This window comes from Syngnathus typhle, linkage group LG14 (genome assembly GCF_033458585.1).
Source record: "Syngnathus typhle isolate RoL2023-S1 ecotype Sweden linkage group LG14, RoL_Styp_1.0, whole genome shotgun sequence".
Taxonomy (NCBI): Eukaryota; Metazoa; Chordata; class Actinopteri; order Syngnathiformes; family Syngnathidae; genus Syngnathus; species Syngnathus typhle.
This window is the reverse complement of record NC_083751.1, coordinates 4,510,639-4,538,395: the sequence shown is the minus strand read 5'-3', so window position 1 is coordinate 4,538,395 and position 27,757 is coordinate 4,510,639. Positions and strand designations below refer to the sequence as shown.

Sequence of the window (27,757 nt, the reverse complement as noted above, 5' to 3'; positions counted from 1 at the left end):
ACAAGCCACTGTACAGTCAAAATTGTGATGAAATTGTGAGCTGAAAACAAATATTACTTATTGTTACTTTAATTGATATCGACTCTAAATGCCTTTGTGATTCAAATTCCACTCCAACTCCATAAAGAGGTGTTTTAATTTTGACAGAAAACGAGTAATTATTCAATAATGGAGGGAAAGGAGTGTTGAAGCTCAACAACTTAATAGTTGGAATGTTGCATTCAAACTCTAACCAGCAAAATGTATCCATGTTATTTAAGTCAATGCAAAACGTTACTACCCACTTTTTTATTTCAAAACTCAGATGACTTGCCTATCGGTTAACTGACTTGAACCTTATCTACATTTTAAATGCATTGAAAATGAGGAATCCCCGTTTAACGTGGATGCCTTTGCATATGTGCATTTCCATCCAAAATATGATCAAATTTCATATTTTACCGCAATCGCATGAAAATAGGAGCAGTAAATTGCTCATGACATAGACTCCCTCATGTTGTTTTGATAATAACATGACGGAGGGGAGGTGCGCGGGAGCAGGAAGCTCACATTTATTGGATTTAACTGTTTTGCTCCACACACCATTGGGTAATTCCTCCTTATCGGCCCAGAAGCTGTAGTTATTTACTTGAAAATGGACTAATTTCTTATTCCAGCGGAGGGGGGACCGGCCACTGACTTGAACAGCTGCTTCATGACCCAAAAAACTGTCAGTCTTTCCCTGGAATAAATTGTGGATCGTACCACTGAAAAGCAAAGGGGGAGCCCCGAACGACCACCGCCGCTCGTCCTCATCTTAATACATTTGCAGCTAATGCAATGGATTTAAATAACATAGTAGGTGAACAAGCAACACTTAGGTGTATATTTGTTTCATTTGTTGTATTTAAAGAGCGGGTTCTGCTAGACATTCCCGAACGTTCGCCCCTGCCTCCCGTGGACCACCTTGGTGCGACCTCATAGTAGAATCAATTCACAGAGAGGGCAACTTGAAACCGGCCACACACGCCGGAGCGAGTGGCGTTTTTGGCCGGCACCGAGTTTAATAGTCCGGCTCGCATCCGGGCTGTGTGTGTGCGTGTATACACGTCTGTCCACGCGCGTAGAAGGACTCACAGAGTGGGGGAGACGACGCCGCAAAGCCGATTGGCTCTTTTGGGGGTGTTGTGGATGATTTCTTTTTTGGGTGGGGTGGGGATTTGTGACAGTTAAAGTTCCACGCGTGTCGACGCTCCCTCCGTTTGGAAGATATGAATTGTCCCACGCCCCATAAACGTAACGTGATCAATTGGACACTTGTCACGCACGGCCGGCGTGACTCTGCAAACCAGGGGTTGAAAAAACAATATGTACACTCAATATTTGCCACGTGCATTAGCATAATAATGACTTGAAGTCATGTCAATGCATTTAAAGGGACAGTCATCATTAAACATGTCACTTTTCATTCATTAAGCGCCAGATTTCAATGGGAAATATCAACATGCAACTCGGAGGGTGGGCATCTGCTTCGACCAGCGTGGCTTAAATACACACAGGGTCACCAAAGCATGAAATACAAGTGCACATATCTAGGGTGAAAATACTTCAAGGGAGCCTGCTCTGGTTGTGTTTTATTTTAAGAGTATTATCTTGCCGTGAACTGTCCCTAAAATTTGGACCTCTCATAAAGCCAACATAAACAGTAACTAGGTACAACCTAGTAAACATAGGGAATTAACTAATGTGATTGCGCTCATGAATACAATACAATACAATACAATACAATACAATACAATACAATACAATACAATACAATACAATACAATACAATACAATATAATATAATACAATATAATATAATATAATATAACAATAATAAAAGAATAGTGGTTTAAATTCCTGGTGACTTTCAGCGCGGGTTGCAGACGAGTCCAGATAAGAGCAACACACTTGCAGGCGTAAGCAATCACAATGGAATAATAATAAGCGTGATAATAAATAATGATAATGAAGTCAAACCTGGGGGCATAGCGCCCCCTGTGGGTGATGGGGGGCACCACGCTGAGAGTGGAAGTAACTGATGAAATTACCCGTGTAAAAATAATGGTTTAGAAACTGTGGTTTAAGTAGATTGTACTCGGTTTACATGCAATTTTTAACGCAACTAATTTTAAGTAACTAAATAGATTTTAAATCCATTATCTGAAGTGCTTAGTGGGGTTAAAGTATTCATTGACATGTTCAGAGTGCACAGAAAATGTCACATAAGCACATATCTTACCTTCTTCTTCTTCATCCATCCATTTTCTGTACCGCTTTGTCCCCACGGGGGTGGCGGGCGTGCTGGAGCCTATCCCAGCCGTCATCGAGCAGTAGGCGGGGGACACCCTGAACTGGTTGCCAGCCAATCACAGTACCTTCTCTTATCCTTAATAATGAAGGATGAAACATAACACAAACAGCATCAAACACAAGTATCCTCTATTTGTCTTCTTGGGGGTGTTTTCACCAAGTGTAGCAAATTTGAATAGGGTCCCTCCCTCCCCAAACAAAGTTACTAATTCTAACAGCAGTCCTATAGTGACTGAAGAACAACTAAGTAGTTTTTCACTAGATTGTGCAATGTACAATTAACATGACTATGTTGGCAACCGTTAGATATCTTCCTATATTTTTTGTAACATGTTTATTCGGCGTGAAATATTTGCCTTGGCTCAGGAAAGGTTGGGAAAGCACTGGACGCATTGACACTGACCTTAGGAGAGGAGAATGTTCTGTCTCTGCTGACACCAAGTGGACAGAAAGAGTAATGCAACTAAACGGTTGTCAAGAATTCTATTTTATATTTTATTTTCCATCCATACATCCATACATTTTTTATTTATTCAATATTTTTCACTTGTGCAAGATAATCTTTTAAGAAAGAAAATACAACTGTATATTGTTTTTAAAACTTTCTGAAAAAAAACTTTAAAAAGAAAATGTTTTCTGAAAAAGGGGGGGGGGGGGGTGAATATTCTCGTGATATTACGATTGGCTTCAATATAAATATAAAAACCAAAATATATTCTCCCACACCACACGTTTAAACAAAAATAATGTTATTGTGGCACTTACCCTCCGAGTCTTCATCGTTGTCGTAATGCTAGCACATTAGCACAAAAGTCGCGATTCGTTCTTCGTCCATGAAATGAAAATGGACGACGTTGAAGTTGTCTTTTCAAACGAGTCTCATACCAATTCGTCTGTTTTCCTCCTTCCCTGGTAAATACGACCTACTTATGACCAGAGACGGAGAAATTCAGGTTTAGAAAGTAAAACCCATGGCACGGTTTGGCTTTAGCCACCGGTGCTTCTCCAGCAGCTTGCTAACCACCCGCCAAATGATTGCGCACAGCAACACATCGTGGACTCGAAATCTGATTGGACATAATAATCATTGTTGTGTCCAATCAGAATTCAGATTTCACTGTGCGTTGCTATCAGACACATGATATTAAATAAAACCAAATTAGTCATTTACAACCTTTAAATTATCCTTAAACTTTTCCTTACCCCTTTTTTTTTAATCAGTAAGACACACGCAACTATTGTTGATGAAAACACTTTATTCCTTGATGCAATTGTTTAATTGAAAATGAAGAGAGCAGTAAAAAGGAAACAATACAATAGTTGTAAATCCACATCAAAATGTGGTGATATATGTTCACATATTGATTGAATGGCTCTTATTGTTCTTGTTCAAGTCCTTATCGGCATTCCTTGTCTATATTATCATGATTATTGTTGTAATAATATTTACAGCATATAGGAGCACAAAAAAAAGGTCACAAATCTACAACAAGCCTTTGGGGAGCGATTAGGATTCGACTATGGAAGCTTGACTCGGCATGCACGTTTTGTTTGGAGGAATCCAAGAGTGCTACAGGACAGGCAAAAAGCACAAACGAAAAGTTTCGAGCATTGGGCCACTCGGCTCCGTGACAAATGAGAAGTCTCTTTTGAGTTCAGTAAATGTCTACATGTACTTAAATAGCTCCTTATGTGAAAGCAGGGCGATAACATATCAGAATTATACAAGAATTGCCCAAGGACCACTACGGCCACACTGACACAAAAACAAAGACTACGAGAAAGAAAGTTCATGAAAGTTATGAGATTGAATTTTTAAAATTTTCAAGACAAAGGGTCTTACTGACATATTCAATTAATTTTCTTAGACATACATGATTGTGAAATCCCTTATAGATTGTGAAAATGTATGTGACGTAAAACATGCAATATTAAAATAGTCACATTTTAATCGTATTTTTTCCAGAAAATAATGACATGAGAGTAGTAGAATTGTTAATATTCATATTAATAATAATGGTTTTAAAAAAAAAATTAGGACAAGCACTTGACTTTCTAAACAAAAACAACTGTCTCAAAATAACCTACGCTTTAAAAATTAAAGTTATATCCTCGTCAAAAAGAAAAGGCATCTTTTGGAAAAAGGTTGTGAAAAATGTAAAGGAAAAAAAAAAACTGATTTTCTCTCATAGTATATGTATTTTTTTCAGTGTGGCTTTAATTCACCTCGTTAAATAATCCTCTATGTCTCGGTTACAATGTACATTACAGGCAGCTCAATAACTTTGCGTGGCACTTCAATCATTCAGACTAATGCGATCATTTCTGGCCACTTCTACGCTCACAAATGTGAATGGAAAATGAATCTCAAAACAAAATGGACGCCCTCAGACAGGCCGTCCATTAAACGATATCCAGTTAGGGGAATAATAAGAAAGGCGTAAAATGACTCGGAGGGTGCTGTGCTCTTAAAAAAAAAAAAAAATCCAGTGACTGAGTCAAGGGAATCCCCAAAGCCTTCTAGACGCGCGTCTTATCGAGGTCCACCTTGACCGGCAGAGGCCCCGCCTCCAGGCAGTCCTCGGCCGGCGCCCGCTTGATGCATACGGCCGGCAGCGGGCTCAGGTGGTACGGATTCACTTTCACTTGGGTGGCGTCCAGGAACTCTTTGTTGCTGTTGATACTCAACTGCGAACAAACACCGATTGGACGACTCCGTCGTATCGCGTGACTCACTTTTCAATTTATTTCAATTTGAAAAATCCAATTTGTAACGCTAATAGGGCTAACTCGGTCGTACCTGCGTTTTGATGTGCTGGTCGGGTGCGGTAACCAGGCTGGCGCAGCTGAGCCACAGCATGACCATGATGGACAGGAAGAGGCACGCCGCCAAAATCCATCGGGGCAGACCCGAGCGCCTTAAAAAGGAATGTTTCATAGTTAGGAAGACGCTTCATCTCGGTTGTTTCGTTTTTATCCGGGCTCACCTGGACATGCAGCCCAGGAAGTCGTGCTCAGCGGCGGCGGCGGCGGCGCTCTCGTCTGCGTGCTGCACCTGATGTTTACCTCTGCTTCCGACTTTGGATCCCAGTTTCTCGCCACGCCCCCTCACGCCTGCCAAAAAAAAAAAGCAGTCTTTCCCAAAAACTAATTTTATTCCTCCCAGACAAAAGGTTGTTTGTCCGCGCTCACCGTGAGGCTTCTGCGTGTGCGAGTGCGCCTGAGGCCAGGGACTGTCGGCCACGCTGGAGCGAGGAGCCTGCAGCTCTGGAAGAGAATACTCCATCTCCGGTTGGCTCTGAGGAAGATGACGCTCATTAACATGCATATTTAATATCTCCAAGCAGATGAACTCGTGCAAGATCAGCGTGCCAGCATCACAAAAAGCAAACGAATACAAACAACAAAACATTTGCGGCGTCTGCGTCTCTATATGAGGTAATGTCGAGGTTGTCCGACTGCACCCTGCGCTTCAACATATCATCAAGCGTGGATAAACACCGTCGATTTCCTCGCAGTCCTTTAATTAGGCGGGCGGTTTGGACGCTGAGGTCAGCAGGCGCGACGGATCTCGTTTTATTTTCGTGGCTTTACGTTGTTTCTCTGCAGCTCTTCCAATGCATAACACTCAACTTTGGAGTCGCTGACTTAATTACAGCAAATGTTTATTGTCGTTCCAGATTTAGATCCGCTGATAGAAAAATGAGGTACTTCACGGCGCATGAGGTTTTCTAAGCGGGGATATTCACAATGCCGAGAGGAAGTGGTGTGTCTTAAAATAACTTGAACGAGCTGTGTGATTTTGTTGGAGAAAACTTTACGCGTGACCTTGCTCTCTCATCCCGGCTCAGAAATCAGTTGAACCAATCTGAACTAAACTATTCGACAAATGTAGCAAAGGTTCACAAACGTAAAAGCAAAAGTTACCTGAAAAACGACAACCTTGCCATCGTCGGCCTGCAGGTAGAAGGTCCAAGTGGAGGAGATGAAGCTCTGGGCGGAACTGACAATGTCGTTGCACCAACTGGACACGGCCTCCATGACGGAAGGCGGCTTGGGGCGCAGGGTCATGGCCTTGAGCTGTGGACAGAATTTAATGTCATCTTGTACGCGTTTATGTAGGAAGATTCTCTCTCTCTCACCTTCCTCCTCTTGATTTCGGGTTCGGAGGGTTGACTAGCGCAGCCGGTGCTGCATGCATCCTGCTCCACAAGTTTGACATAAGCCTCCTGGCATGCTGTGAACGCAGATGGGAATAGAGGGACACTTTATTAGGTACACTAAATAATGGCATCTATGATGGAGCCAGGAAAGGGCAACCTCCCCACTGACAAGTCATTCGGGTCAAACCGAGAACCACATATGGAGCCGCTCACCTCCTTGACACTCGTCCTTGCTGGCGTTAAAGCCAGCGTTGCCATTGACAAACTGGCAGATGGAGTAGAGACGACAGCCGCGATGGCAGGCGTTCATCATGGAGTCCTAGAAGAAAGCCTTACGTTAGTTGTCAAACAAATCATGTACATTAGTGTGATTTAGAAAACACAAATGCTAACACGCTCAATGTTTTTTATATTTAAAAAAAATGCCAACATGTCATCCTGACTATGTAATCCTGAATCTGATAAGAAACAGCACCCTCTTGTGGACAAACCGCGTCAATACATATGCAGCTATCATAATAGCCTTGTCATCATCTCTTCACCATTTCCGCGTTTACCGACAGCACTAAACAACATTGCGGTTTTTAACGCATGTAATGATTGAATTATTAATATTCTGCAACCATCTCGGTGGTTTGGCTCGCTCGGGCCTTTCGGAGCTTTTGCCCCGCAGCAAGATGTGGAGCCACACCTGAGGGTTGATAGAAGACGGGGGGGGGGGGGGGGGAATCCTTGCTGTAAAATCTTTTGTGCTCGCGCGACTAACGACACGCTTTCACCCGCAATGCTCAACTGATTTTCGGCTTGGACAGAATGACGCTACGGTTCAGGGAGAGGGGGGGGGGGGGGGTCCAAATAAAAATTATTAAAATTCACACACACGCCGGCCATTGCATCTGTTTTGCTGCGCAATCAGTCATGCAGCACGCATTTGAATGGTATCTTACTTTCGTGGGCCCTTTGTTTTTGATGGCAAGCTGGCATTGTTTCTTGCAGTAACTGATGTCGCCCAGCTGGTTGTCAAATATCTCCAGAGAGGACGCGGCGGCGGCGAACCCAGCCAGGAACACCGCAAGCAAGGCCGACGAGGAGCGCATGTTGGTAGCCGGAGCCTTGTAGATGTCGCAGGCGAGAAGGACACGGGCGGCGATGGTGGTGGCGGCTCAAGGGAGAGAGGAGGAAGATGCTCGATCCTGCTTTTTCTGCTGCTGCTGCTGCCGAATGCTGGATGCTCGTGACGTCACGCATCATTACCGTGCACATATTGACACCCCCCCCCCCCCCCCCTGCAAACTGCACTGCACAATGTGGCTTCAAGAAATAGATTGTTGCACTAAAAGTAAAAGATGACCTTTTTAGATTTATTTATTATATCAGAACATAGCAAGGGAAAAAATTCTTTGTGTAACCTCGTGGGGCCACATTATCATAAAGAACATTTATTTGAACTATCCCTTTAAAATGAAAATTAGGTGTTGTCCTTTATCAACTTATGTCTGCTTACCCCTACATTCTAAAAACCGGCATTTAGATTGAGCCAAGAGCCTGAATTTTCAAAAGGTGTAGGTGGCACAGCACGGTGGTGTGGCACAGCACGGTGGTGGGCCACAGCCCGGGCCCCCTCAGCGCATGGAGTCAAGCTGGCGTATCACACAGCAGATGTCCCAGCTCCTTCTGTCCACGCGGGCGGGAACATGACGCAAATGAAGAACATGCCTGGACTTCCATTCATGGCATGAGATTCATGTACTTTGTAATGCACTTTGGACTCCGTTCAACAGAGTCTTGGAATGTTTCATTCCTCAAATGGAAAAAATAATTTGATGGGGAAAATCGGTCTAAAAACAAACCCATACTATATATTTAAGCTTTGTGGGTTTTAATGGGGTACAAAAACGACAGTGCAAACAATTTACCGACCACCTTTATTTACCGACAGAGGTCTCCAATAGCAGGGCAGGAATTCACACATTAGCAGAAGCACGTCAGTTGTTCCACACAATGAACGACGACTGTTATTTCTTTCAGAGCAGTTATGCGAGTGGTGGTGGGTGCCGTCCGTGCCCAATAAAAACCACAGCGGCCGCCGGCCTGTGCAAGACCGACTGAAACGGAGTGTGTTAACAGTAGCCGATGCTTCCCAGTTGTTGAGATGGCTTGAAATGAACCTACTGGACAAACAAAAGCCTCGTGATTTATGATAATTTCTCTAAAAAAATGACCTATGTTGTCATACAAAAAGGAGCCCCGTCATCAGAAGTCCAATTTGTATCATAATACTCTTCGTGAAAAAGAATTTGGATTTTTTTTTACAGGTCATCCTTTAAGGATGGACCTTCCTGCATAAAAAAATATTAAAAAAATATCAGTGCTGAGGCGGAAGAAAAACTAAAAAACCTCAATGAGTGCGGCCGGCAGACGGGCAGCGGCGCAAACCATAAACGATGTATTTCTCGAAATTACAAAAGATTTTACCGATGGACAAATGCATAACCTCTGAAAAAAATACTGTATGAAAGCATCCCTGCTACTTTTGTTTGCAAGTACAAAAACCTCCATCAATAAGCTGCTCCCGAGTAGCAAGAAGTCCATTTTCTTTTTTGTGTTTTTTTTTTTGGTTAATTTCTTTTCCTTTTTTTCATCGGTTTTGTTTTTATTGGGTAAAACGCAGTCCTCACATTGAGTGCCACAGTTCATGACAGTCTTCTCTCGTCGTTTCACTTAGCTGAAGGATCCAGGAACATGCAAGCCTCGTAGCGGAGGTGCTCATTCTTCCTGTGGGCCCCGCCCTCAAAGGCTCTCAGGCCAAGGCCGGGAAGGCCTCGGGGTCGTCCACGTTGGGCACCATAGCGGTCGACTGGAGAGGGGGATGGAGAGACAGTTAGTTTTTTTCCATCTTAATATTGCAACTTAATATGAGATACCCTAATTTGCATCCAATGTTGATTTGAATTTGATTGTTTGTCCCCAATTTCCCCTCAGTTCACATTTTCACCTTTTCGATCCTTCCTCCACGTGACGGCCTGGGGGTGTCGCCGGCGCGCTCGCCGGGGGGTGGGCCGCCGCGCCCACGTCCACCCCGCCCGCCGCGTGGCCCGCCGCGCCCGCGGCCTGTACGCGCGAGGTCTCCGAAGTTGATTTCCAGCTGGGACGTGATGTCGTTGGCCGGCTTGCGGAAGTGGGGCTCCTCCTCCGTCTTAAAGGGCGAAACGAGACGGCACGTGACGTCACACGCAGATTTCAACGCGCTGTTGAAATGCGAGGCGTAGACGCGAGGAGCTCACCTTGGACTCGCACATCTCCGAGTCGATCAGTTCATCCTTTTTACCCTGCGAGAGGAAGCCACAATTAGAAGGCGTTTTAAAATGGCGCTCCAAAAAGTGCTTCCCTACATCCAGCTTTGAACTCAACAGTGTTTGAAAAGCATCTCATTTGTGTACATTTACATGCATAAGAAGATTTGAAAACCTGTTCTTGAGCTTACACAGGTTTGGAAATCATTCAACAGCTTTCAAACTCACTTCAGCCTTGGACTTGTGCAGCACAAATCCTTTTTTCCAGTCCGCGCCCTCGTTGGCCTTGCGGATGTTGAACTCCACTTTGGCGCGGTCCTTGTCCTGCATGGCCTTCCATTCGTCCAGGGTCATCTCTTTGGGGCCTTCCTCCTTTGCCTCCTCCACCTCATTCTCCCTTCAACAAAAACACAAGAGGCGCACCGTGAGTGGCCATCGCGGCGGCCGAGGCGGTCGCGGCGTTGCCAAGGACGAGATCGATTTACTTGTTCTCAGAGTCGGCAGGTGGGTGCTCCTCGCCTTCGGGGTTCTCCTCGGTCACGTTTGACTGGTCGAGTTCACTGTGGAGGACGAAACCCAGGATTAGACACACTTCCCGTCAAACGCCCCATCACAGGGGCATCATAATTAGTGAATGACTAAAGAAGCGCATTTCCTGTGTTGAGGTGTGCCATCTTGTTATCTACATCCTCACGTCGAGCTGAACTAACACAATGAGACCATTGTTCTGTGGCGGACTTACTTGAGTTCGTCCTTGACTGTGCCCCAGTTGTGAGGTCCACTTCCACCTCGCTTCTCTTCATTTTTCGGACCCCTGATAGGGGGGGGGGGATATATTCAACAAACATATTCCACCAATCATCCGAGCAATTTATCAGATTAAATTTTTGCAAACTTTGTATTTTTGAGCAGAATGTCTAGTGAAGTGCTGGTGTATGTTTATGTTAGCAGCTGGCAGTAGCCATTCTGTATCGCTGTTTATTATATTTTTTTTTTAAACAAAATTCCTCCGTTCTTATGGGGCAATATTGACTAGTGAATAATTAATCTGGTCATGGTATGTAAAGACAGGGTAACTTACGATCGGTCGCTGCCACTGTGTCTGTCAAATTCCCGTTTGCCTCTGGAGTCAAAGCCATCGCTGCGACCCATGCCGCGGCCTCTGCCTCCACGGAAGCCCCTTCCGCCACCGCGGCCCCTCATCGGCCTGTCACCGACGGGCCTGGAGGGCGGCGACAACAACAATCACAAACGGCCCACCCATTTCGATGCGTTGGGCGATATCGAACGAAAACTCACTTCTCCACGGAAAATTCGCCTCCCTCGGGCTTCTCGCCAGGCTCGCCGGCGGGCCTCGTGAAGCGGCGAGGTGGCCGCCAGTCCGCTGGCCGTCTGTCTGCGGGAGGTCGTCCTTCTCCTTGCTGGCCGCCTTGGGGTCTTGGTCCTTCGCCCTCCGGCTTGCGGCCCATTCTCCTCATTCCTGGGCCTAGGGATGACATTAAATGCAGGAATGAACAAATACAATGGAACCCGGGTTGCCAAACACCGCCAAAAGTCTTAATTTGTTCTTGATTGTCATTTCCCTGGCGGGAGTTAAGCCAATTGAGAGCAATTGCCCACTGGAGATTACAGCAGTCAATCATTAGCTGAGGCAGCAGTGGATGAATAGTTTGGAATGTGGCCCGCGAGAGCTCCAAGCCTGAGTCCCCGCCGCCCCCTTTGGCTGCTCGACCGGCATCAAGCGTAAACCCTTGAGCAAAAAACATCGCAAAGCGTGCGCCCAACCACACTGGATGTGCACACGTTAAACACCTTGGCACTACCACCACTATCGTGAAAGCTTGGCAGCACATGGCCGCCGTCGGCCAACACATGGTGGAGACATTGCTTCACTTGCCCTGGATCCCGAAATAGAAACACAGAGCAGCTGTATGCAGCACACGGAGGGGTGCACCTGTCTCATCTCTCCAGCAACTAGATCACTTGACCCCCCTCACATAGTGATTCTGGCCTAGCGTGAGCATGCAAGTACATCAGTGTATTTTTTTATAGATTGATTTGCCTGCAGCAGTTAGCATGATGCTAATGGGAACGCAAGGAAGTGCAGCGGGGTAGAAGCATGTGCTTGCACCTGTTTATCGACTATTGACAATGCTAACAAGTTGCACGCTGAATTATTTATCATGGACGTAAATGACAGTCGATTTTTGCATTGTTTTCCTCGAGGTGTATTTTTGATCACATGTGACGACAAACATGCTTTTGATCGTCATACTAACACAGGGCCTGGACCGTCAATGAGGGCCTCGAGCCAGAACAAAATGCGGGCTTTTCCCGAGTGGTTCTTCGCGGGATATATTATCTATAACACGGTTATTCGAGATCGAGAAGGGAAGCTGATTCCCCAGCAACCACGCGGGAGGGAGGGAGCGTCACGGCAGCTTTACGCACCTTGATACAACGCTAGCTTTTAGCACCCCCCGCGACACCCCCCTTATGCTACAAAAAGCGGAAAAAAACGTGCTCACCATCTTTCTTAAGCGGGACGGGAGCTTGAGGCTCCGCCTTTTTGTCGGTCAACGGGGTTTTTCTGTCTTTCTGGGTCTCCTTTTTGGGCTGTTTAGCCGCCTGGGCTGCAGACTTGGCGGCACCGGGAGCGGCAGGCTCCTTCTTCTTCTTCTCAGCCTGAGCCTGAGCCTGCTTCATCAACTCAAACGGGTCCGATTCATCGTCTAATAATTGGTCGTATCGATTGGTTACGGCGATGCCAAAACCTTCTTGCATTTGTCCGGGCATGATGGCGCCCCTTCAGCAGGATTTTCCTCCGATTCTACGAGGCTTGGTGCGAACACTTCGCTAGGTGAAGCCACAAGATGGCTGGGGAAAGGAACTTCTTCTCTTCCGGCGCGATAGACATACGGGACTTTGTTGGAGAGTCGCGGTTGGGGGGTGTAGTCCGTTGGGGACTTCTAGCAGTGGGGTCGAACGCCCTTAAAAACTACTTTACCCAGAATGCAACAGTAACTCGTGTGGTTCGCCTGGGGAAGTCGTGCACGCGCGCTTTAACATAATTTACTCTCGTTTTTGAGTCTTTAAAAAAACTCGTCATGCCTTTAATTCACAACATCGGCCAGCTTTGTGTCAAAATGAGAAATAATAATGTGCTCACATGATTTGTGTAATCACCCAAGTGACGACGGCACTTTCGACAAAGTACAAATCAAAAGTAAAAAATGGTAAAAGGTTCATAATGTAAAAGTTTTTTTGTTATTTGTCCAAGCGTGTAAGTCTAAGTACCTGCACATTTAGAATTTATTTTAATTAATTAATTAATTAATTAATTTATTTAAAAACAACCCCCCACTACCACCAGTCATTACCATTTAAATAAAAAAAAAAATATGAGCGTATGAGCTTGTCAAATAATAATAGTTAAGTCTTAATGGATGGATGGCTATATTTTACAGACAAAGAAAGATACAACATATAAAATATACATAGCTCACACGACCTTATGATTTCTAAAAAGTCCATGTTATCAGCACTGACAGATTGTCTGAACGTTGGTCCAGCCCACAGAGCGTCTCCCACCCTCACATCACCTAAACGCACCGCAGCATCCCGGCGCCCCATCAGTCATGACATCCATTGTCACCAAGGCCATAATGGAGTCATACGCGCTCATGATTTTAGTCATGGGAACTTTTTTCTTGTACTTCTGCGGAATGGTGTGGGCTTTTTCCAACCCGAAACTTAGCTGGCTGGAGGAGAGTCAAAGCGAGAACGCCGGGACACAGCAGCCGGCATTGCCTGATGTTGCGGACGTGCACACTCGCAGCACCTATGTCCGCTTTGGGGACGACACCGAGAGCCTGCTGTTGGAATCTGACGCCTTTTGTCCCGAGCGTTATGGATTTGACAACCTCACATGTCAGCCATCTTCAAGGAAGGAAGAGAAACATTTGATTCTTGACATTTAGGTCCAACAAGGAGGTGAGAAGACTAAAACCATTCAGATTCCAGGTTAGGTGTTTTATTGTTTCGTGCAATCAACGGTGCTTAACTTCTTTTTACACTTGTGTGTCAATGTTAAAACATGAATATGATTTTTACGTGCCTCAGAAGATGCTAAAATAATTCACTGACAACATATTACGCCAGTGGTTAAGATGTGATATGCTTCCTCCTCACTTCCCGTTCCAGCTGCAGCAGCTGGTCATAGAGCTCCTCCGACGTGTCCAAGTCGACATCCATCTGCAAAGAGGATCCAATGTGCTACATTGTTTCAACTATCCCAGAGAGGATGCTCATTCCAAATGGAAACATTTATCAGGCATACCTGCCGTGGTTGAGTGTAGCAATGACCGAGGCCAGATGTTAAACTGTGGTATTTGGCCCGTGGGTCCAACATTTCAGGTTTTCGATTAAAAAGCCAAATCTACAAAAGCAGAAGGACATGTATAAGCGTCCCGCAGCATCTTTTTTTGCAACGTGCTTCTTCTTACCAAAGCTTCAGCTCCATTGTAAGGTGTCAGGGTGAACGTATTGATAAACACTCTGATCTGATGACAAAGAGAAAATGTATTGGGGTGAATGACATCAGTAGAGTTTTTACGTCACTCACCAGCCATAGGAGAGGCAAAAATAGGGTCCAGAGGAATGCTGGGAAGGAAGGCAGGATGCCGTAGGTCAGGTTGGTCATCACAAAACCGGGACAAATCACAGATGAGTATAAGCCCTGGTGAGCACAAGTCAGCTAACCCAAATAAGTAAAGGTAAAGCTCAACCTTAAATGTCCTAAAAAAAAAAAAGTCTTTTGTTACAACTAACCTGTTTATTGTAATGAGTGTTAATCGCCAGACTGAGACTGTCCGAAGCATATTTGGACGAGCTGTACGGTTCGCGGCCTTTGCGGTGCTGGACGTCTTCCAGGCTAAAAGCCGAGCGGCGAGCGTTACTGGAGGACGTCCAGATGAGCTGAGAGGTCCGACCTGCTTGGCAAAGAATCGGCTCCAGCTCCCTGATCTGAAAAGAAACGCACCTCACTTTTGATTCCTTTCGTACATTTTTAAATGATCACAACACAAGGCTTCAAAAATCAAAAGCGGTTGTGGGCTAGTATTTATTCGGCTGCTGTTGTCAGACTATAAAGGTGCCCGTGACCTTCCATCAGGGACAATCAAGCTATTCATTTTTAATGAGTATTGTTGCTCAAGTAACCGACATATCCAGTGTAGCCTGCATTCTGCTAAAGTGACCTCAAGAGTTGCTCCCTCTGCAAAGAAACCAATGTCAACACGTCTTTCTACTCCAGCCTGACAGGGACGGACAAACTCACAAGCAGGAAGTGACCAAAGAGGTTGACGGCGAATACTTCCTGCAAGCCATCTGGAGTGATGCCATCCTTCTGGGTCAGGATGCCCTCGCCAGTTGTCAACATGGTGATGACATTGCTGCAAAAAAATAAAAATACAGTACTGGGATTTAAACCTCATATTACAAAAGAGGCTAGGATATGCAGAGGGGTGTTAAAAATGCGTTGTACCTGGAAAAGAGGCCTTCGAAGAAAGCCTTGAGGTCAAACTGTGGGTTCGGCATGATGCCCGCATTTAGATAGACATAATCCAGCCGGTTAAACCTGCAGGAGACAAAGTTTACTGTGGTTTGTATATCAGTCCCATACATTATGTTCACTGAAATGTGTATATAATGTCATATTATGATGATTGGCCACATATAAAATAGTTAAATAAGGAATGTTGACTTTGCACTTGAGTGTTTTTATCCATCCACCTGAGTTGGAGCTCCCGTGCAGCAGTGAGAACCGAGCTGATGCTGCTGGTGTCCATTTGCAGCAGCGTCACCTGGGCCGCAGAGTGGGAAGCGAGCAGGGCAGAGCGGGCGGCTTCAGCCCGACGCATGTTCCGACAGGCCAGACACAAGTGGAGTCCTTCTGCATCCTGGCAGCTGAGGAGACGCTGACACAGAGCCAGGCCGATGCCACTGCGGTGGGGAAAACCAAACAGTGGTGGGAAGTAATGAAGTGCAAATATTTGGTGAGTGCACTAAAGTAGATTTTTTTTGCACAAGCATAAATATAAAACTGTGGGTCTGCTTTTGCCAAATTATTCAGTATATTTTAAACATATATAAGCCAAGTAATTGTCTTTCCTCTAAATACCTACGTAGGGGAGGAAAAAGTCGTGTATCGTCGGTTTGACCTTTTTTGGCCACCGTAGTTTTTCTAGCACACTGCAATGCTAGTCCGGATTGTTATAAACAAAGTAAAACAAGATGTATTTATCGCATCGTGCATTACATATAATGTCTTTAATACGAATTATAACAACTGCCTGACCACTCACGGCATTCCACAGCAAACAAGCGCTTTTACCTGTTGGCTCCCGTCACCAAAACAACCTTATTCATCTTTTCTCTACCTCACTAAACGAAGCCAAGTAGCATATTTAGCACGACTACTTCTCTCAGTGAAGAAAACTACGTTTTTGAACTCACCATGGAGTCATACTTGACCCGCCCTCGCTGTCCTGTGATTGGATACAGCAGGCATGGCAGCCAATAGGATCACGAAAGCGCACGGGATGGAATTCACTGTTTTATTTTATAATCAATGTACAACGTTCGTTAACAAGTACAGTACATAAACAATTTTTACTATAATACTGTACAAAATCACTAAATATGTCTCCACTTCACCCCGTTTGATCTCTTATTGAACATATACATCCCTGACCCCTTTCGGCACCCGTACCGCACCTTGCCACCGTTTCCATGACAACGCGTACACTATCCAACAACTCTACTTTCCACATCTTGCACGATCCATCCACCCACTTTTGTTTCAATCACTAATCCAAGAAAAAATATGGAAAAAAGGAGCATATTCATACACAATTACACCAATCACACAAACAGTCAAATATCTACACACAGTATATAAATATGAGTACAAAATACTGGTTGTCTTTACACAGCACAAAAAGAAAGAGGTGACATTTCCTTCTTATTCGACGAGGAGACTGAGATGAAACACTTGAAATCTGGTGCACTCCCCCCCCCCCCTACATTCAAGCAGTCTTCCAAACAATAACACAAAAAAAAATAATGTGACATTACAACTTCATATTTTAACATACAACATGAAAAGTGCAGAATGCCACTTGCTACAGTTAAACTGAAGTAGCACAACCATGCAGTGTGTTGTGTTTTGTTGTAAGAATTTGTGGACGAGTGTCTCTGGTCGGTCCGTAGCACGTACGTCCGCCGCACAGTGTTCTCCAAACGTAGCTTAAAAGCCTGGATCACGTCGGACACACGGTCATCGGCGTGAAACGTCGCGGTGGCTCTATGATTGTATTTCCAGGAGGGCTCTGTGTATTTCCTGGAAAGACGGTCTTTCCTTGGTGTTCCTCCTCCAGCAACCCAGCATGACCTTGTAGAGCGAGTCTGGGCACAGCACCGGCTGTGGCAGGTAGATCTGTCAAATAAATGAAGACATTTGACATTTTCAAGCAGAACCATGATCATGTGAAAACCTGATGGTAAGCAGAGCTGCAATATTTGTAATAGATAAGCAGTGTGACCAGATTTGGTAATGTCTAATTTAACTCAACTTTATTCGCTGTTTACAAAAGTAAAATGAAAAAATAATATGAGCTCACTTGTCTTTTCTGATCTCTGAAGAACTCTCCCGTGTTTTCAATGACTTGCTCGTCTGTCAGCTGCGAGTAGGGCTGCTCCTTGCAGAAGTTCAAGATCTCCCACAGGGTGACCGCGAAGGCCCACACGTCGCTCGCCGTCGTAAACTTTCCCTGCGTGAGGAAATACATGGTTTTCTTCAAATGATCTATCCAATAAAAACAATACTACTACCCACCACTAGGTGGCAGTATTGCTCTTTTGATGTTAATAATTCAGTTTAACTCAAAAATAAGCTCTAGTCTGTTCTAAAGATGTTGGAGTTTGAAATTGTCCTCACCAGCAGGATGCTCTCCCAAGACATCCAGCGGATGGGCAACACCGCTCGACCTTGGATGCGGTAGTAGTCGCCACTGTACAGGTTCCTGCTCATGCCGAAGTCGGCTATCTTGATGGTGAAGTTCTTGCCCACCAGGCAGTTGCGCGTGGCCAGATCTCGGTGCACAAAATTAAGTGAGGAGAGATACTTCATGCCTGACGCTACCTGGGCGGCCATGTAGCACAGGTTGTCGAAACTGGAAGAAGAAGGAGCGAAGAAAAAAATCATTTAGTCACTCATGATCTGTGGCAAGTTATTGAAACGGGATGTAAGTAATAAAAATATCTTTTTGCGTTTACCTGACTGTGGGCGAGTTGCTGAGTAGTGCCAACTGTCCCTCTGGCTCACGGCGGGACAAAAACTGGTTGAGGTCTCCGTTCTCCATGTACTCTGTGATCATGCACAGAGGGTCGCTGTAGATGCACACGGCCAGCAGGCGGACGATGTTGGGGTCCTTCAGGCGAGACATGATCTTAATCTCTTTTAGGAAGTCATTCCTAAGGAAGGTGCAGAAGGACGTTCAGAGACATAATTAGATACAGGTAATATAATGAATGCAGGTTGTGGGTCATTTCGTTCCTCAAAGTATTTTTTTCTTTTAAGTATGATGCATCATAAAAATAAAGGTGAAACGTGATATTGGTGTCCTGTTGTGAATTGTGAAAATCTGGAAGTAATTTAAGACTGAAGCCCCCCCTCTTTCATTTCATAATTGTTCCATTACACCGTGAGGCCACAAGGCGGCGCCAAAGCAATACGTTTGTATATTATTGAAAGTTGCGACTCCTTACCTTGCGTTTTTGTTGGCATCTGACCGTAGCATTTTCACTGCCACTAAAACCGTGGCCTCTTCTGGCACGTCAAATAGAAACTCTTTATTCATAAACTCCTGCATTCCCTCTGCCTCACATAGATGCACCTAAAAACAAGAAGAGCTATTTAATCATTTGGCATTTTTGCGGCTCTCCTGATTCAAAGTCCGGCGATAATCGCCGACCTCTCCAAACTGGCCCTCTCCTAGCTTCTCTTTGAAGGTGAGCAGCTTCCGCGGGAACTCCTCAACCGCTACGTCCTTCCCGGAAAGCAAGTCCATGGCGAGCGCCGGGATGGCGTACGTGTTGCCGCCGGTTACGCCTTGCAGGGTGACAATGTCCGCCTCGGCGTAGTGGGGGACGCCGTCCTGGGCCGCCGTGCTGCTGGAAGCTGGAGCACAGCAATGATAGATGCTTATCCCCCCCTCAAAAATTTTTTTTTTTTTTTTTTTTTGTCGGGCGTGTCTGTTACCAGGTTCCTCCGAGTTCTGTGCCAACTCAGGCAACTTGCAGATAAGCCGCGAGGGCTCCTGGTAATCTGGTCCCAGCGGGAAGATGCGCTCGTAAGTAGAACTGGACTCTTGTTCACTGGTGGCGCTGCTCGACTGGTTGTGACTGTAGATGAAAGTCTCGCTCTATGTTGGCAAACGGACTCAGTGTTATTTATCGTGTGCTGCTCTTGCAGTCATTTTATTTGGCGAGTGACTGACCTTCTCCAACATCTTCTGCCACACCTGCCTCCACAGGATGATGACGATGATGGCCACCAGGATGAAAATGATAGCCACCAGGCAGCCAATCAGAATGCGTGTCGTGCTGTCGTCCACTTTATGGGTGGGGTCGTCCTCTGGGGAGGGGAACGGGGAGATGTTTGAAATGCACAAGGATGCATAAACGCTAACTGCTAACTTAATTGCTCTCACACTAACGATATTCATCATTTTATTATTTGCAAGTCAATCACAGATTTTGATGCTCACTGACCTGGCTGGATGATGGGCGGAAGTCCTGTCTTGGGAGGAGTCAGCGTTGTGTTATACATGGCTGTGTCTAAAAAACAATTCGCACATTAAGTCTTCTAAAGGGACAGTTTGTGTGCTGCTGGTTTGCTTAGCAACAGTTGGTTGAGCAATTCTTTATTGAATGCTCACGTGTGGGCCTTTAGTTTTGGACTAATCGTGGACTATTTATATATTGTACCTGACTGGAAGGTGATCTCGCTGAACAACAACCAGATGTCTGCAAAGTAAAACTGGCACTTGATGGCGCTGGCCATGTGATTGGCAAGCGCGATAGGGATGAAACGTGCGCCGGGGTCTTCGTCGTCCAGCGTGGGGCTGAAGGTGAGAGGCGTGGGCTCCCAGTCCATCTCAGAGCGGAAGTAGCAGACCACTTGCTGGAAGGCCTTGACGTTGTGCGTGAACATGTTGTTGCAGTGAACCTGGAATGGCAGGACGACTATGACTATTTTATATTCTCGCTTGGAAGGAGCACAAATGGTGGGATGTTCTCACCATCATCGTGGTGAAGTTCCGTATGCGGTCGAACTCAAACATGATCTCCACGTATCCGCCGGGGAAGCTTTGGTTGCTCCAGCCCACGTAGTCGTAGCCGGGCCACACGTTGTACACGTGGCTGTCTATGAAATCGTCCAGGCCGCACACGCCGTCCGTCAGCTGACCCAAGCCTTCTGTCATGCTAAGAGAGCGACAGGACGGACAAAATAAATATTAAATAAATATAATAAGGTCCTTGCAGGACTGAAACATTTCTTCCAAATGTTCCCTGCAAAAGTGATTGCTACCACCACTAGGTGGCGGCATCGAGCAAGCAACTCAGCTCAGCTATGTGTAACTTGGCCCATTGGAGGCCCGTGTCATGGAGGACATTATTCACTCACAATGCTATAATACAAACAATTATAATGTCATTCCTTTGCAGGCTGACTCAGTTGTTCCTATGAGGAGGCTTTGCCACCTGGAACCCTCTCGCCACTGTCTCTTTGCTGTCACCATGGCAACCGGGTGACAACAACAACAACAGAGGGACGACGAGGGAAAGTTTCAGGCAGTTGCCGATGAGAGGGAGCACACACACACGGACCTGTGGATGATGGCGCCGTCGTAGACAGAGTCATTGAGATAGACGACGTGCTCGGGTAAATTCATCTGCTGGCCCGCTGGAGCGTTGTATGACACCAGACCATCTGTCAATCAAAGATGATCATCATTTTCCTGCACTGCACACTTAGTCTGTCAAGTTGAAGAGGTTCAATAACCTCATGATTTGGCAAGCCTGATTTTTGTGGTTTGTTTTCTTCTTACCGAGCCATTCGCAGCCGTACAGCTCCACTCTCATGCAGACGTTCATGGAGTGGTCCGTAACGGGCATGAAGCGCACGAATCGGGCGATGACAGGGGGCTCCAGGTCTTTCAGCACGATGTCGTAGGCGTTCCTGTTAGCCTCGATCACCTGCGTACGACAAACGTCCTTCTTGTCTTGTAGTTGTTGTTAATCAGCGGATTAACTTAAAGGTTATATTCAAATATATAGAGTAAAATAACTTCTTTGCACCTGCTTGCCCTGCCGGTTTCTCCACGAGATCCAGCGACTGCCATCGCGGCTGTACTTGATCTTGTACATTTGCGCAAACTCGTTTCCAATGCCACCGGCGTGGCGACCCTGAGTGCCCACCAGGGTGATGAAATGGAGCGAGCGCAAGTCAATCTGCAGGAACTCCTTCAGGTTGTCTGGCTCCACCGTGATCTCCGGACACCAAGCGCCGTCACCCTCTTCAAAGTCCAACCTAGGAAGCGGATGTTGGTGTTAGACTTTTAAGGTTCATGTTAGATTTAACAGCTTAAAAACAGTACAAATTCCCTATTTGATTCAATAATTGTTGAAAAAATTTAATGCAGTAATATACTATTATTTACAAATGTACATGAATATTGAGAATATTGATATTATTTTTTAAATAATAAATTTAATCTATGGAATAATAAACCTAAAACACTCAAATATGATTCTTATTTTTGGTCAATACCTATAATTGTGTACGTGTGAGACCCCCTACCTGCCATATCGAGCAGCGGTGGATTCGGACCACTGGCTAGAGGCGGAGATGTCCTCATCCTGAATCTGCCCGCCAGACATTCCCAAGGGGTACCGACACACACCTAAAGTACACACACACACACAGATCATATTTCAGTAAATACAGACATACAAAATTGATGACAAATATAAAAGTTAGCCCTGTCTCCGGTTATGCAGGCCACATGATCATTCACTGATTGTTTACTCAGCGAGGGGGTTGTGGTGGGGGTGGGGGGGGATTTCCCCAATGGAGAACATTGTAAAAGTTGTGGCTATTGTAAGTAATTATCAACTTGGAAAACAACCAGCATCCATTGTATTGCTTTTGCTTGACAAAACACATATTGCACAGCGGTTGGGAAAAAAAAAATATATTGTTGGACGGAAGGCGTGAAAGGGCCCCAACGGTGTTATTGAAATAATAAACCGGAATCACCACGTGTGTATATGTGCGTGTGCCAATCGAAACGAGGCCTTGTATGATGGCGTGCGCGTAGCTGCATGAGGTCAAGTCGGCCGCTTGGAGCCAATCACGCCTCCGCATTGCGGTGGATATAGCGTCTGTTTCCTGCACGCCACCTCATCTACTCTTGTGTGGTCTCTTCTCGTCTCCTGCCGAAACTCAAGGGGATTTAAGGTCTTGCTTGTTCTACGTACAAAATCCACACAGGAAGACTGGACCCGGGGTTCAAACGTGGAATCTCAGAACTGCGAGGCAGTCTACCTCTCCACTGAGTGAGTAACAAACGGATTTTCTCACATGGCATGTAAACTGACTCACGCACTTTAAATTAACTGACTACTGGCTCAAGAATTTTTCCCTCGGTGCTCGTTGACCGAGTCCACCTGACAGGATGTGACCGCCAGGTAACCTTATTTGCAATGAAAGAGTCAGGGTGTGTGTGTGTGTGCGCGTGCCAGCGAGTGACAAGTCACGACCATCTCCTGAACGTCAGGCGGAAGTTGCGAGGCGAATGAGAGAGAGCAAGAACCTGGTCTCCTTTGAGAAGATGCCAGCAACAGCAGAACTCAAGGTCTCCTCTGTCCCCCTATTTCTTTCTACGCTGATCTCATCCAAATATTTTCTCAACGTGGAAAGCCGAGAGGATTTTCGTAGCCTTCACTGATGAGGCGATAGACGCACACCCTGAACCACTTCCAGATGTTGCAGACTTGACCAAACTTTTTCATCTTGGACTCAATGATCTTGCATCCCCGCCCCACACTACCCCAGACTGCTTTAGTTAGAAACAAGCCACATCAAACCAAACCACTGGACTCTTCTAATATTCTCATGCTATTAGTGGTTTGCAGGCCAAATAATCAAAAGACGAAAACAAACAAAACCCAAGTTGACAGAAAATATGCTAATGAACACCATCACTAGACTTTGGGGTGCTTAATAATTGAGATAAAGACAAAAGTAGGAAACCTCGCCTCACAAAGTTGAACTTGGCTGAGATTAGACATCCAGGTCTGAATGTCGGCCATTAGGGACATCCACCATGCGGAGCGAGTTAACGGATGTCAAAACGAGGCCCGTCCAAATGTTGTTTCTTGCTCTGTTTATTTTTCTACCCGAGCCACTCAGAGGTGACCCCTGAGGTGAGCAGCGCGGCTAGTCATTTACACGCATCCGCGCATCGACCTCCCACCCTAAACACACACACACTGCCCATCAGGTTTCACGTTCAGGCCACCGCAGCATCTAAAAATATCAAGCCCAGGAGAAGGTGGAAAAACACCAGCTTTGTGTTACAGAGCCCCAGAGAGAGCAAACCACCTTCTCCCCATCCTTTGGGTTTCTGAAAGGTAGACTTGTTCACTCTGGCAACTCGTAGCGCCAAATACATTCACGCGCGCACACCGCATGTCTGCAAAATATAAATATACGTGGAGTAACCGTTAAACGCGGAGGCATGATCCAACATTTAAGATCATCCAAACAATTTTGTCCATAGCGCCGGTCTGTCTTTTTGGATACACCAAACACACCCACACACTTCTTTTTCTTCAAGAGTGAAATCACGCTCGCCCACTCAGGATCGGGATGGAAAACACAGGGATGGTACAAGCGCCATTGCTGGGGAATTTTAAACAGAGGAAAGTTGGCTTGGCTCGCCGTTTCGGCTCCATTAAATTCAACCGTGACTCGTTCCCTGCTGTGGGAAAAAATAACTCAAGGTGGAAGTATCCTGCTTCCATATATTAGAGTATGTTGAGATTATAACACACACAATTGTAAGAAATCCTCAAGGTTGGAAACAAACTTTTTTTTTGGTGAACTTGTTGAACTTTGAGTTGAACACACGCACAAGCGGAGAAAAACTATTTGAATGGACTTTCCTGCTGTCAGAATGTCTGGTATGCATTAGCCACAGACTCCAATCGAATAGCGAGATATTTGCATGCTGCACAATAACAGGAAAGTGAGGTCAAATGAGATTCAATAGAAAGTTAAAGGGACTGTGTGTTGAACAAAAGCTTGCGATGATGATGCGGGAACGTACCTGGGTTGACTTGCGAGCTGACAGATGCGAGAGAGGTCACGAGGAGCAGCAACGACAGGCAGACATGGCGCGGGCGCTTCATCACAAACACGTGTTTGGATTGGAATGGATCTCGACCTGGACACACAGAAAAAAAATACACGTGAATGCTGAGAGTTTGTCGTTGGTTAAAAGTTTGGAAGAATCTTTCCAAGGACAGCAATGAAGTATTTGTACTTGATTTCTTCCTTGCCCTGATTAATATCACACGTCAAATTGCCCCCCTTCTCTTAAATAGATGACGTGCGACCAGTATTGACAAAGACATTAACCACTAACTGAGCAGCCTGTGTCCCTTCAGCTTAAGCGAAGCTCTCCGGACGGCCGCTAAGGTTACGGCCGCTTGCTATCTTTTCCAGGTTAAGCTGTCCGCCTCTCGCCTCCACCTCGGAGTTAATGAAAGCCAAACAGCTGGCAGCTTGTGTACGATAGGACGTCTAGAAAAACGTTATGCGATGCTCTGTAAAGGACCCTGTGTGCTTTGGGGTCTTGACCTGGAGAATTTTCCATTGAGTGTGAATGGGGGCAAGTTTCCGATAGGAAGTGTCATGTCCAGTGAAGCGGTCCAGACTTCAAGTGTCATAAAATGTACTGTTGAAAGAACTGCTGTATAATATAAGCGGAGGTCTGTGAGGTCTAATAATTTGCAATAAATTGTCATCTCATAGAAAAGTGTATCGTGTACTTATTTTCTATCCTAAAAAAAATGAGATAAATATTTTAAAACTTTTTTCATTTTAATGTGACTTATAATTTGCCTTTAAGGTACATGGCAGTTGTTTATTCGATGTTTTGATTTATGAGGGGAAAATAATTCCCCCCCCAAAACTCTTGATATAACTTCCCAAAACAAAAAGAAAAAAAAAAGAAAAAAAGTAATCAACATAGAGGGAGCATCTGCTTTATGAATTTTTATGTGTGGAAAAAGCCAATAAATATAAAATAGAGCCAATTTTTTTTTAGGCTGTTCCACTTTGCAGTTTCCGCTGTCCAGCTTTTCAACCTTCCAATTTATTTTCAGTGCAAAGGTCAATTTCTGGACTACGAGTCATGTTCCAGCTCCAAAAAGCAAAAGTGGACAAGAACTGCAAAAGGACTTGGGCTTCATTTTCAGGGCCAGCTGCCCATATCCGTCAAAAGTGGATTTATATTTTCATGACTTGTGGGGCCAAGTTCAAACACCATGAGCCAGAACATGCTCAGCAATAACAATAACAATTTATGACATATTACATAACGAACGATGAGTATTAAGGCTAAACAAGAAAGGGGGGGGGGGAAAGTTCTGCATAAATAAACATGAGGCAGCCAGTACAGGAAGTGGAAGACAGCACACACACACATTTGTGGATCACAAGGATGAATCGGCTGTCAAGTGGCACACACATGCTGATGACTTTCCGATAAACGGACCGCACGAACATCATTACATAAGTCAGTGCAGCTCGACGTGACTCAACACACAGCAGAGTACACGGGAGAGCACCTAAAAACGCAAACGTCAACTTTTTGGATGTTTTCCCAGGCCTCGATCTTAGTTTGTCTTTAAGCAATATGCCCCAAATTCCTCCAATTCAAAGTATATACATAGTATCGTTGTCCCAGTCTGCAATTGCAAATACTAATATGGATGACAAGTGCAATGGTTCAACGTAAACAAAAGTCCAAAGTGGAAATTTTGTCAGGTAGTGTACATGCTCTTTGGTGTCCATCGGTGCTGCGTGAGTGTCATGTAGGTGTCACATGCAGGTGTATGTTGCGTATGCATGATAGATGACCACACATTGACCTCCTTTTCAGCCTGGAGTTAAAGCCCACAAAAAGATCGTTCTAAAAGTGCATATTGTTGCTCTTACCAGGTGGCCGCTTCGTTCCTCTGAAATGCACATTTTCATCTGGCAATTTAAGAAGATATTTAATTGTCAATTGTTTTATTCTTACCTACTTTCTTTGATAAAACTTTCCTGGCTTTCTTCCTTTGACCCCATGACCTTCCCCTCTCCCTTTATTTAAAAAAGTGTATGATGAAGGGGAATCTCAAAAACTCACACCTATACAACTGTGTGTAACATTTTTATGGCACTTTTTGAGTTGTGATTCGTTTGTCGTACAATGCTGTGCAAAACTGTCAAATATGTTTTTTCCCCATATTAACTTACAAATTGCAAAGTGCTGTATCATTAAAAGTCCTAATCAAGGTTTCAGAGTACCCCTAAGGTTTACATCCCACATTTGTCCTTCTGTGTGTGTGACCTGATGAATGACTGCAAGTTAGTTTGTTCACACCCCAGTTGAGATTTGTGTGTCTGAATAAAACACAGATGCACGGCGATCTCAAAATCGTTCCGTTCAGTCGAGGAAACCATTCTGTGCTTCTGCTTTCAATCACAGCCAACTTGAATTGAAAAGCTACTAAACACTCTGATCCGCTTCAAAAGCAGGAACTTAAAACACCTCAAGAAACTGAGAAATAAGTTTGACTTACTTTTATCCTTTCAGAGCATTTGTCCAAAGAATATTCCAGTGACGGGGGATCGGGCTTGCTTAAACGTCTTGTTGGCTCACTTTGGCGGCGCCTTCGCAAGAGCTGATGTAAGTCAACACCGCACACATAGGAGGAGGGATAAGAAGGAGGGGGGGAATAGAGGGAGAAAGAGAGGCAGAAAGAGGGAAAAAAATTCCCTCACATTCTGTGGATTCTTGGGAGCCAGCCAAAGTCCCAGAATTCCACATGCCACACATAAGGTTTCAATTTAGGCCGAATCCGAAAGGCTCCATCAGAAAGCTTTCTTTCCTGCCTTGAAAAGAGTCTTTCTTTTTGACAGCCGCTGGCGCGTCAAGGTAATGCTTGTGCTGCCGTACGAGAATTTAAAAACAAACGTCCAAGCATTTTCTAGCTTTTTTTTTTTTTTGGAGTGTGTGTGTGTGTGTGTGTGTGTGTGTTATGACTCAAAATCCAGATACAAATGGTCAAAGCAGATGTACAGAAAGCGAGTCGTTTTACAGTGGCATCATGCATTGTAAAATCATCAAGAGTGGACTCATCCAAAAAAAGGCAAACATAGTTAAAGCTTTGCAAGGTTTTCAACTTCAACGTTAAAATGACATCCGGCCACCGTCAATTCCGTTGGTGGCAGTTCAAGCGCCTTTAAAAACACCACAGAAGAAGAACAAGAAAAATCAACAAGAAAAATGTTGGTGTGAGTATTAGAGGTCTGTCTAATGGTCGTAACGCACTTAGCAGAACAGGAGGTGCTGTGTTGCTTTGTCTCATCCTAAACATAAAACCACGTGCTGGAATATCGGATTCTGAGGACACCAAGTGTAATGCAAAAAGCAGAAACACAGCGGTGTTTCCAGAACTGAATTGTAACGTACAGTAAGCTGGAAACTAATTTGAACATCTCAAAGGCGCTACAAATTGATGTTCAACCATCAGTGAACACCTAAAACAGCAAAAGGGGAAATT

At 45.0% G+C, this 27,757-nt stretch overlaps 4 protein-coding genes and 1 long non-coding RNA gene across 7 annotated transcripts; 1 reads left to right on the top strand and 4 right to left on the bottom strand.

Moving 5' to 3' along the window:
* Positions 1-3,572: 3,572 nt before the first annotated feature.
* Positions 3,573-7,746, bottom strand: tmem59l (transmembrane protein 59-like). The gene is made up of 8 exons (XM_061298334.1): positions 7,445-7,746; positions 6,711-6,816; positions 6,477-6,571; positions 6,262-6,414; positions 5,527-5,632; positions 5,322-5,448; positions 5,135-5,252; positions 3,573-5,022 (listed from the first exon to the last, which is right to left on the bottom strand). The coding sequence occupies exons 1-8, from the start codon at positions 7,592-7,594 to the stop codon at positions 4,855-4,857; spliced, it is 1,023 nt and encodes a 340-aa protein (XP_061154318.1). The 5' UTR covers positions 7,595-7,746; the 3' UTR covers positions 3,573-4,854.
* A 662-nt stretch (positions 7,747-8,408) lies between these two features.
* Positions 8,409-12,701, bottom strand: serbp1a (SERPINE1 mRNA binding protein 1a). Of its 2 annotated transcripts, none has more exons than XM_061297371.1 (9): positions 12,319-12,701; positions 11,090-11,276; positions 10,872-11,012; positions 10,533-10,604; positions 10,276-10,350; positions 10,019-10,190; positions 9,782-9,826; positions 9,493-9,693; positions 8,409-9,354 (listed from the first exon to the last, which is right to left on the bottom strand). In XM_061297371.1, the coding sequence occupies exons 1-9, from the start codon at positions 12,584-12,586 to the stop codon at positions 9,298-9,300; spliced, it is 1,218 nt and encodes a 405-aa protein (XP_061153355.1). In that variant the 5' UTR covers positions 12,587-12,701; the 3' UTR covers positions 8,409-9,297. The 2 variants fall into 2 exon arrangements, with proteins under 2 accessions (XP_061153355.1, XP_061153356.1); XM_061297372.1 differs by having other exon boundaries at positions 10,019-10,187; positions 12,319-12,700.
* A 44-nt stretch (positions 12,702-12,745) lies between these two features.
* Positions 12,746-16,916, top strand: LOC133166961 (uncharacterized). The gene is made up of 2 exons (XR_009717883.1): positions 12,746-13,783; positions 13,994-16,916. It is a non-coding gene; the product is annotated as an uncharacterized LOC133166961 (long non-coding RNA).
* On the bottom strand, positions 13,802-16,321 carry LOC133166955 (3-keto-steroid reductase/17-beta-hydroxysteroid dehydrogenase 7-like). Of its 2 annotated transcripts, none has more exons than XM_061297373.1 (9): positions 16,185-16,321; positions 15,584-15,793; positions 15,336-15,428; positions 15,129-15,243; positions 14,621-14,815; positions 14,415-14,546; positions 14,296-14,352; positions 14,130-14,228; positions 13,802-14,044 (listed from the first exon to the last, which is right to left on the bottom strand). In XM_061297373.1, the coding sequence occupies exons 1-9, from the start codon at positions 16,217-16,219 to the stop codon at positions 13,955-13,957; spliced, it is 1,026 nt and encodes a 341-aa protein (XP_061153357.1). In that variant the 5' UTR covers positions 16,220-16,321; the 3' UTR covers positions 13,802-13,954. The 2 variants fall into 2 exon arrangements, with proteins under 2 accessions (XP_061153357.1, XP_061153358.1); XM_061297374.1 differs by having other exon boundaries at positions 14,415-14,528; positions 16,185-16,320.
* Positions 16,394-27,694, bottom strand: ddr2a (discoidin domain receptor tyrosine kinase 2a). The gene is made up of 17 exons (XM_061297367.1): positions 26,774-27,694; positions 24,250-24,366; positions 21,717-21,819; positions 21,215-21,446; positions 20,965-21,112; positions 20,744-20,846; positions 20,155-20,338; positions 19,841-20,081; positions 19,625-19,690; positions 19,351-19,487; positions 19,113-19,275; positions 18,826-19,031; positions 18,620-18,747; positions 18,128-18,325; positions 17,790-18,024; positions 17,473-17,622; positions 16,394-17,288 (listed from the first exon to the last, which is right to left on the bottom strand). Exons 2-17 carry the CDS (start codon positions 24,329-24,331, stop codon positions 17,157-17,159), a joined length of 2,508 nt encoding a protein of 835 aa, XP_061153351.1. The 5' UTR covers positions 24,332-24,366; positions 26,774-27,694; the 3' UTR covers positions 16,394-17,156.
* Positions 27,695-27,757: the final 63 nt, after the last annotated feature.

Excerpts from the sequence above, each read along its gene's own strand:
- tmem59l (XM_061298334.1), bottom strand. The coding sequence starts at position 7,594 with ATGCGCTCCTCGTCGGCCTTGCTTGCGGTGTTCCTGGCTGGGTTCGCC. Across the intron at positions 5,253-5,321 it reads TTCCTGGGCTGCATGTCCAG|GCGCTCGGGTCTGCCCCGAT; the intron begins GTGAGCCCGGAT and ends TTCCTTTTTAAG. Across the intron at positions 5,023-5,134 it reads ACCAGCACATCAAAACGCAG|TTGAGTATCAACAGCAACAA; the intron begins GTACGACCGAGT and ends GTTTGTTCGCAG.
- serbp1a (XM_061297371.1), bottom strand. The coding sequence starts at position 12,586 with ATGCCCGGACAAATGCAAGAAGGTTTTGGCATCGCCGTAACCAATCGA. Across the intron at positions 11,277-12,318 it reads CGTCCCGCTTAAGAAAGATG|GCCCAGGAATGAGGAGAATG; the intron begins GTGAGCACGTTT and ends TGTCATCCCTAG. Across the intron at positions 9,694-9,781 it reads CGGAGATGTGCGAGTCCAAG|ACGGAGGAGGAGCCCCACTT; the intron begins GTGAGCTCCTCG and ends TCGCCCTTTAAG.
- LOC133166955 (XM_061297373.1), bottom strand. The coding sequence starts at position 16,219 with ATGAATAAGGTTGTTTTGGTGACGGGAGCCAACAG. Across the intron at positions 14,229-14,295 it reads ACAATGGAGCTGAAGCTTTG|ATTTGGCTTTTTAATCGAAA; the intron begins GTAAGAAGAAGC and ends CTGCTTTTGTAG. Across the intron at positions 14,045-14,129 it reads GCTACACTCAACCACGGCAG|ATGGATGTCGACTTGGACAC; the intron begins GTATGCCTGATA and ends TCCTCTTTGCAG.
- ddr2a (XM_061297367.1), bottom strand. The coding sequence starts at position 24,331 with ATGAAGCGCCCGCGCCATGTCTGCCTGTCGTTGCTGCTCCTCGTGACC. Across the intron at positions 19,276-19,350 it reads GGCAGAAGATGTTGGAGAAG|AGCGAGACTTTCATCTACAG; the intron begins GTCAGTCACTCG and ends TTGCCAACATAG. Across the intron at positions 18,025-18,127 it reads AGCAACTCGCCCACAGTCAG|TTTCGACAACCTGTGCTACA; the intron begins GTAAACGCAAAA and ends TTCTTCTTCCAG.